This window comes from Fulmarus glacialis, unplaced genomic scaffold, assembly GCF_000690835.1.
Source record: "Fulmarus glacialis isolate BGI_N327 unplaced genomic scaffold, ASM69083v1 scaffold6025, whole genome shotgun sequence".
NCBI lineage: Eukaryota > Metazoa > Chordata > Aves > Procellariiformes > Procellariidae > Fulmarus > Fulmarus glacialis.
In genome coordinates, this window is record NW_009213523.1 from 59,804 (window position 1) to 68,897 (window position 9,094).

Here is a 9,094-nt window from a genome sequence, read left to right on the forward strand (position 1 = left end):
TGTCACTTTGTTTGGTTACTCCTCAGAGAAGAAGAAGAGTCAACAAGAAAAACCTGCAAGATCCTCAGAACACACAAATATTGACAACAGGCCAGAAAAGCCCCAGGGCCTCCTCAGCTCCTCCAGCCAAGCAAAACAAAAGACCTCCAAGAATGGTCAGATGCCACAGCCAGGAAAGATGGAGGTCTTCCCTCAACATATCCAGGAGAGCTCTGGAGGCTTCTCAGATTCTACTGAGGGCAAGGAGACCGACATCCTATTGTTAGCTCCTGGCACAAGCCCTTCATGCGATGATAAACATGAGAGAACTGAACTTGACATTCGTGACCAACTGGCTTTGAATAGTCAGGTTCGGCAGCAACGGGACAGCGGTTGGCCCTCTCTCATGCCAGAGCAGGAAAATCAGAAAGAAGCTGCAGTAGCCTCGGAAGCTGGAACAAACCCTCTACATCCTCCTCCAGAGCTTATGCCTGCAGCTGATAACAGCAAAAATCTCATCAGGGAAGGAAATCATGATGATGCTCGTCTACTAGAAATTCAGAACCTATTGAGTTTGGATATCCGGGACACAGTGATAGCGGATGGGATATTTTTTTCACCAGGCAATTCAGAAAAGGTACCCAAGGAAGCTGAGCTTCAGTTAGACAACGTGGATTTTGTGGAGGACAATAACTTGTTCTTTTCTGGAGAAGATTTTCCCAGCATAGCAAGTAAAATCCCACATTCAGACTTGCAAAATTCAGAGGCAGATACTTCCCCTTGCTTTGATCCAAATCCTTCAGAATTCTGCCAGGAAATCCCAGCAGAAACAAATGCTCCACTAGTATTGTGGGACACCTCCAGCCTCTCGCTTCTTGCTGGACAGGATGAGATTAATATTAGAGACCCAGAAGGGATTCAGAGCTGTGCAGTGCTTCAGCAGTTGGATCCACAGTGCCAGGCTCCAAAGGCTGTAGAAGATACATTTGGATTGGGTCTCAGTGCTGAAGGCTCAACAAACAAACATCTCTCTATGCAGGAAGACAATTTTCCCCCAATGTACATGTTCACCAGCCATGCTTCTGAAACTTCTAATCGGGGTGTCTTTGATCCTTTCGATGTTGATTCAACCAAAATGGGCCAGGAGGCTCCTGAAAAAATGAACAGGAGCAGAAAAACATCAGAAGTTGAAGAAGATGATGAAAGTCTTTCTTCTGCAGACCTGAATGTGTTAAACGATGGCCTTTTAGACCAGGAGTTCTTTATATAGTTGAAAAAAAAGAAGATTAAAAAAAGCACCCACCCCTGCAGCACAACTTAGCTGATATGGGAAAAAAATTGACTCATTAAATCAGTTTAGAAATCCCCCACTCCTCTGGCACGGGACAAATTCAGTTGTGCATAGGCTGATTTACTAATGGCTTAAGGAGCTAAATTTAAGGTCTCTATCCTGGTCATAGTGGGTCAGTGCTCAGTTCAGAAAAAGAACATTGCAAAAACTGGCTTCACTGTGAGGAACCTGCAAGGAGACACCAACCAGCACCCCGTTCTCTGCACCCAGGCTCAGTTCAGAAACATTGCAAAAACTGGCTCCACTGTGAGGAACCTCCAAGGAGAGACCAACCAGCACCCCGTTCTCTGCACCCAGGGGTCTTCTGCAGAGGGGATCTTCCACACAGTCTACTGCCGAGGTCCCTCAAAGGATATCTGCATGGCCACTGTCTGCATGGCAGAGAGAAGACAGCTTCCAAAGAACTCCAACCAGCAGGGAGTCATGAGCAACAAGCTAATCAAGAACGAGAACAGTCTACTGCCGAGGTCCCTCAAAGGATGTCTGCATGGCCGCTGTCTGCATGGCAGAGAGGAGACAGACTTCCAAAGAACTCCAACCAGCAAGGAGCCATGAGCAACAAGCTAATCAAGAACGAGAAAATTAATGAGAACAGAATGCCATTATCAGGAAAGAACCGAATCCTTGGCCACAAGTGTACAAGTAAAATGCAATGGGCAAAGGAAAAGCTGAAGGGGCCAGGGTAAAGGTTTGTCTCCAAATTAGGTTTAGATGTCTGCAATATTATTGTTTCAATGTAAACCAGATGCTTAAGCCCACATCAGAGTCAATGGACGATTAGTAAGTACAGTCTGGGGAGTGATTCAGCCCACCCTAAAACAGACAACTCCATTCGAAAAACTAACAGCTCTCTGGACTCTATTAACTGTGTCGATCCATCTCCACTAACTACATTGCAGCCTTAGGTATCTATTTCACATATAGACAACTACATTTAGACATCCAGAGATGAATCCAACCCAAAACATCATACACCTTTTCACCATATGGCTTGCCTGCACTTAATAATAATGATATCTCACTCCTCTCATTATATTTTTCCTTCAGTAAACTGCAAAATTGCTTCACATAGGAGGTCACCATCATTAGCCTCGTTGTACGATGATGAGCAAAGATAAGTGAAAGGACCTTGTCAAGGTCACGCGGTCAGAAGGGCAGAGGAGGAGAGGGAACCCAGGTCTCTTGAAGTCTTGGGGTGTGGGGACATTGCTACATCTGCTCTCCTTTTGTGGTTGCACTCTGACTCTCCCTGACTGCCCTTTGCTGCCATAACATAAATGTTATAGGAGTTAACAATTATACAATGATAAACAAGCTCACCAGAAACCTCAGAGGGTCAAAGCAAGACCACTGTATTATGAAAAGGATTGTGGACCATATCACTTCACCTGTTTTAATCATCTGTCTGTAAAAAAAAAAAAAAAGGATGAAGATGTTAAAATAATTAATTTTTAAAATTAAAAAACCCAACAGCTTCCCTGCCTCACCAGTGCTGAAATAACCCTGGCTCTGTCAGATCTGCTGGAGGAATAAAGCTGCTTAATGACTGCATCTGCTGCAAAGCAGTGTGTCAGTGCTCTGTGCAGGGAGATTGTTCAATTAATATGAATCAGGGAGAAGAGAGATGTCCTTGAAAGTTACTTGACTCATTAGATGCTGAAGTTGGTCTCACCTTGGGATGGGGCAAGAGACTTGGGACGGAGGTGCTGCTATCTCACAGCCCTGCCTGAAACCTGGTCAAGCTGTGTTTAGAGATGGAGAAATGAGACCTAAATGCTTGCAGGGATCAAGTACCTTTCACTGAAGCAGTGGGAAGGGGGTGGCATGTTATCTGTGCCAAAGACGCTCCGAGTGACACCCCAGACCAAGTTGTGACTAGCACATGACACCCATAAACCTGACCTCTCCCTGCCAGCACTAGGAGGAATAGGGAAAAGGCAGGAGTACCACAACTGGTGGGTACAAATCCATTCTGGTCACAATTCAGCCCAACATATAGGTGTCCAAATCTGTCTCCAACCACAGTCACTCCTGATGTTTAGAGCTGTGTGAAAGAAAAGCCAAGTCCATGAATGAATGTATCAATGCCCTACTGCCCGCACCAGCCTTCCTCCCCAGGCAATGGTTTCTCTTTCTGAACTACTCTCTTGGATGCTCCCTCTCCCTTCCCCTAGTCCTTGACATTTGTACATGGATGTACAGGCTTTCCAGCTGCCCGTCCCAGGTCTTCCCAGAGACCTGCTGATTTCTCATGCCCTCTGATAGAGGCTTTTCCATTTTCAAGAGGCTTTGCAAGCATTAGTAATACACCTGGGCAAAACTGTCAGACAGAGAGAAATAAGCACAGAAATTCTAGCAGTGGGGCTCCAGGAAACAGATGTTTGCAGGGCTCACCCAGCCTTTGTTCTTGAGAGATCTCCACCATGCAGGATTGACCCAGTCAGCCCAAGATGATGAAGACAGTCATAAGAACAATGTCTTGCTAAGAGAAATGTCATCCTAGGGTGACAGAGTTTACAAAGGACTGAAGCTTTTTACTGGGCTTCAGAAGAGCCTGTCTGGTGACGTTAGGAAGAACAGCCTCAAGAATTCACAACTGTGTTAGTGCATGAGACTGCAGTCATATCTGGCTTGTCCCCAAGGAGTTTTTATAGTCAAAATCTGACCTCTTTGCCATAGGAGATGCTGGTGCAGGAGCAGGAAGGAAGACCATGAGCCACACACAACAGGGTAAGCTTGAAGACTTCAGCTTGTTGCATGCTGAGGGAAAAGGCACCTACTCCCTGTTCAGCAGAACAGGGTCAAAATTCCTCTGCCACAGCGGATCTCCTTGGCCAAGTCATCCCACAACATGGCCAGAGATGGATTTAGGGCAAAACGAACCTCTGGAGGTTGCTTAGCTTGACCTCCTGTTCAAGGCATGTCTCTAAATAATAGCAAGTCCTCTCACCTAAGGATGTGGATCCAGAGCCCAGTGATATGTTTGGCTGTGTGGTGCACATGATAGATGCACATCGCTGGTGCGAATTTACACAACTCTAAGTAACATTTACTCCTCTTTTGCTTTACTCCCAATAGCATTAACCAGTATGACCTCTCTCTCCCACCCCAGCTTAGGGGGTAATGTTTTAAGATCCTATCTTCCACCTCTCTTCCCACTTCCGTAAGCACGTCAGTGCCATACCCACTCATGAAACACCAGTCCAGACTTGTGTGATCCTTCAGTAACTCTGCTGGAGGCTCAGACGTACTATCTGAGGGTTGAGAGTGAAGGACAAGGAATTTGAGAGGAGACATGAAGTGAGCAGGTCAATGTCTAGTGAGCAGTCCTTATCTCTCTGGTGAAAGCAGCCAGGAGACCTTTACCAAATTACACACTGAATTTCATACGCTGAGGGCAATCCGGCTTTCCAGTTTCCAGGAATAAAGTTACAAACCACTCAGGGAGTCTGTCCAGGAAGCAGCTCAGACGTGCAGCAGAAATCAGGTCAATCTGCTTTTCAAGTGACATCAGAACCTTGGGCAAAGCCAAGCTGGTGTCTTTTCTTATCCCCAAATCCTGTGTGCTCTGTATATGCCTGTGTGCGTAACGTGCTATGTTTTTCTTAAGGCTACTCTCTAAGCCAAATCTGTTTCGGGATTCTCCTGAAGACAGACACTGTAGTTTAGATCTAGTTTTATGACTAACCAGGGTTTCTACATGGGGCAAATGAAAACCGACAACTTGGAACACAGCTGTCAAGACCAAGTCTACTTGACTACCAGCCATATTTCCTGGTCCAGAGGAGAAGTGCTTTTCTGCTTCTCTTTCCTATAGTCTCCAGGATGGACCATATACCCATTAAGCCATTAATGAGAGCAGCAAATTTACTTTGTTTGCTTCACCACACTTAGGAAAATTAGCCTTCATTCGTAGAGTCACAACTTCAAGTCTCAGACAAAAAGCTTGCCCTGCAGCACAGTTGCCTTCAGGAAGCCTTGGGAGACACTCCGGGCTGGGACAAGACAAACTGTCCCCACGGTGTCCCCAAGAGTGGCAATGCTCTGGCACCTTTGTTCTGGCCCCAAGAACAGGGAAGGAATGGCTGGTGACAAAGTACACCCTGGAGGACTGCAGTATATCATCACAATGGACGAACGTGCTGATAAAAGTGCTCATTTTATCACACCTAATTAGGGGTTTAGTGCTTACATAGTTTAAACATTAATATTTCCCTATTTAAGCAATGTGCCCTAGTGCAGCCTGGCCATAGAAGTAGTCACCATGACTGAGTTTGGAGATTTTATAAGTGCTCTGGGGGAGTTTGGGCTATATCAGAAATTGCTGGTACTGTTCCTCTCCCTCCCACAACTTCTTATTCCTTTCCAAATGATTGGCCAAATGTTCATGGTTGTGGATGTGCCTCATCACTGCAACACCAGCTGGATCCGTGCCATCGGCCCCAACCTGACAGAGGAAGAGCCGCTGAACCTCACCCTGCCCCGGGACGCAGATGGAGCGTACGAGCAGTGCTCCATGTACTCGCCGGTGGACCGGGACCTCGGCTCCATTGTGGCGTACGGCCTGAACGCCACAGAGAAATGCAGCAGTGGCTGGGTGTACCCCTCAGCACAACCGCCGTCCCTGCTGACCGAGGTCTGTAATCGCCTTTTGACACAGGGACGTGGAAGGGAAGGGATGGCATACCCTGTCCTGTAGTTTGGTAAGCCAAGGCCAGCTGTGGTGCAGTCAGGCTGAGATTTACACCAGGCACTGGGGACCTTGGCTCCATCACACAGATCACAGCTGTAATCCTTGGGAGGTTGTTGCAGGAAGACCATGACGTAGGTGCCCGGGGGGGCCACAGGCAGTGATGGTGTGGGTGTGACTCCAGCACATGCTCTGCCCACCATCCCTCCCCTTTCCAGCATCCAGGCCCTTGAACCCATGATGTATCTTGTCTGGAGGGACATTTTGGGTCTCCCTGCCACAGTTTCCCTTATTCTTCAGCCTGGTTCTCCTCACATCACCTTCTCTGTGAAAGACATTTACCTTTCAAGGGCTTGTCGTTGATATTTCTGGGGCCTTCAGGGACCCTCAGGGCTGCAGCAAAACCTCCCATGGGCCATGCAGTTGAGCAAAAGCTCTGTCTGTCAGCATCCCCAACTTCTCCCTCTCTGGACCTCTGTTCCTCTCGCATCTTCCCTCATTCCTTCCTTCTTCTTCCCTTCCTCCCTCCTTTCCTCACTCCCAGCTCCAGCACTTTCTCGCGAGTACCTTCCTCGGAGCTGAAACCAGAGGAGAGAGTCCAGCCTCTGGCATTTGCAGAGGCTCCTTGGGATCCCTGAGCACTGTGTCCATTTCACAGCCAGCTTCTCTAGAGGCTCCTCAGCAGCTGCTGCATCCCTTCCCAGTCCTCCTTTACCAGAGGAAACACTGCTTTCCTGCCCTCCGCCTCCTTCCTGCCCTTCCACTCCTTCCTGCCTTTACAGCCAGAGAAGGAAGCTGCTAGGACTCTTATCCCAAGGTCCCACCTTAAGCAAAACTTGCCAACCAGGAGACTCCCTCAGGGATGTCTGGGCTGGAGGGGAGTCCTGCAGGTCCCAGCTCTGGGTAGATGTGCACCATGATGAAGAGGCAGGCTGAGTACCTCGTACGCCTGTCCCACCCCTGATTTGTGTCCTATGTGCACACCATGGAGGCTCGCGTCCTTGGGGTTGGGTTCTCTGCTCCCGGGGACTGGAGCAAAAGCTCAGACACCCAACTCCTGGGTCCACCATGGACCAGAAGGGCTGCCACCCTCAGAAAGCAGCTGAGGTCTGTCAAGAGCAAAAACAGCTGTGTTTCCTTCCTCCAGTTTGACCTAGTGTGTGACAGGAAGGACCTGAATGACATCTCCCAGTCCATCTACATGTTGGGGCTTCTCCTAGGAGCCGTGATCTTTGGGCCACTAAGTGACAGGTGAGGAAACACAGCCACCTTCCCAGAGTTTATCGTCCAGCACCCAGAGACAGCCCAGCTGAGAGTTCAGGATGCATAAGCGTGAAATACTCTGCACTGAGCATGAAATACTCCCTCCACAGGACTCAATCTACTTGCCTGAGCAAGGGCATCTGGGGCCACCTGACATGTCTGTAGATGTCTGAGGGTTGAAAAGAGAGCGAGGCAGACACAGCCTTATGGAGGGGTCCTTCAGGAATCACAAGTCTAGCCCCAACTGGTCTCTCAGCTACCCAAAGGTGTCTCCAGAAATCCAAGAAACCTACATTTGGGCACAGAGTTGGACTCACCTTCAGCTGTGTTAACCAGACCATGTGTCCCTCCTTCCTGTGGCTCTGCTCAGTTCAAGGTGACCCAGACCAAAGTCCTCAGCTCCCTACAGGACACAGCCACACAGGGGACATGGAAGGGAGAAGGGCACAGCATGTGTACAGGGTGCCTCACAAGGGAACCGGCACTACAGTCCATTTCAGTCTGATCCTCACTGCTCTCGAGAGAGGGGACATGAGGGCCCTTCAAGGGCTGGTTCCTTTAGAAGCATCTCCTTTTGCCTTTGCTAGCACCATGACGGGTCAAAAGTGGAGATGCTATTTTTCCTGCCGGTTACTTCTTGGGGCTTATAGAGGAGCTTTGTTCACATGGGTGTCAAATCTCCTCTGGTGTGAATGTTTCTCAGATCACTTTGTATTCCACCTGGGCTCTTCCCCATCCCTATGGGGTCTCTCCAGATACCAACTGTGTCTTCCCTCTTCCTCCACAGGATAGGCCGTCGGCCAGTCTTTCTGATCTCCAACCTCCTCCAGGGCTTATTTGGTGTAGGAATTGCCTTTGTGCCCCATTTCTACGTATACATGGCCTTCAGATGTGTCGTGGGGGCTTCAGTGTCAGGAATTCTGATTACTGCCTTGGCCTTGGGTAAGTAGGATGCTCATGCCCTGAGGCAGACAGATGTGGCCTCACAAGATGCAATAAAAAAAGATAGTCCTGCATGTTTTGAAAAGGGTGACTCTGAACCTTCGTTCTTCTTCTCAGCTGCAGAATGGGTTGGTGTCTCCTCCCGGCCAAAGGCAGTGCTTATTTCTCTCTGCTTTTTCTCCATCGGACAGATGGTTTTGGCTGGCTTGAGTTATGGTATTCGCAACTGGAGGCTGCTGGAGATTGCAGGATCTGCTCCTGTATTTGTCCTTTTCTTCTACATCTGGTAAGCAGGAGCAGGGCAGAGCTTCTCGCAGACATGACAGCAGCAAGTGTGAGGGGCGGCAGTGAGGAGGCAGCAGCTCAGGAGCAGGCTGGGTCTTTCCCATTATAGGGCAGATGCTGGAGAGGCTTCTGCAGAGCTCAGCACATCTCCACGGGGCACTGGAGCTCTGAGAGCAGCAGCTGCTTTGCTTCAGGTCTGCAAATGTGGCCTTTGGGGCCTAAATGTAGGGTATTTAGACCCCCCCCATCATATGGAATGCCCGTTGTTTGCCGGACGTAGTCACAAGGAGCTGGGCTGGGGGTAAACTCAGCAGGCCACAGCAGCATCTCCTGATTTCATCTCCTTGGCAGGGTGCTGCCAGAGTCGGCTCGGTGGCTGGTGACAAAAGGCAGAATAGAAGAAGCTAAGAAAGTCATTCAGAAGGCAGCATCCATCAACAAGCGCCCCATCCCACCAGGACTCCTTGAGCAGGTACCTGTAATGGCATGCAGAACTGCTAGTTGTCTTCAGAGACTTTCCTCTGTGCTTGGGTTTGTAGCAGCCATTGGAGCTGAGGTCAGGGGATAAAGAACTTTCCATTCCT

General features: G+C 48.9%; 1 protein-coding gene across 1 annotated transcript; it reads left to right on the forward strand.

Moving 5' to 3' along the window:
* Positions 1-5,594: 5,594 nt before the first annotated feature.
* LOC104077098 (solute carrier family 22 member 13-like) lies at positions 5,595-8,982 on the forward strand (the record flags this gene model as incomplete). The annotated part of the gene is made up of 5 exons (XM_009578213.1): positions 5,595-5,966; positions 7,168-7,271; positions 8,071-8,225; positions 8,343-8,511; positions 8,862-8,982. Coding segments are annotated over exons 1-5 (921 nt in total), but the record flags the coding sequence as incomplete, so codon positions are not given.
* Positions 8,983-9,094: the final 112 nt, after the last annotated feature.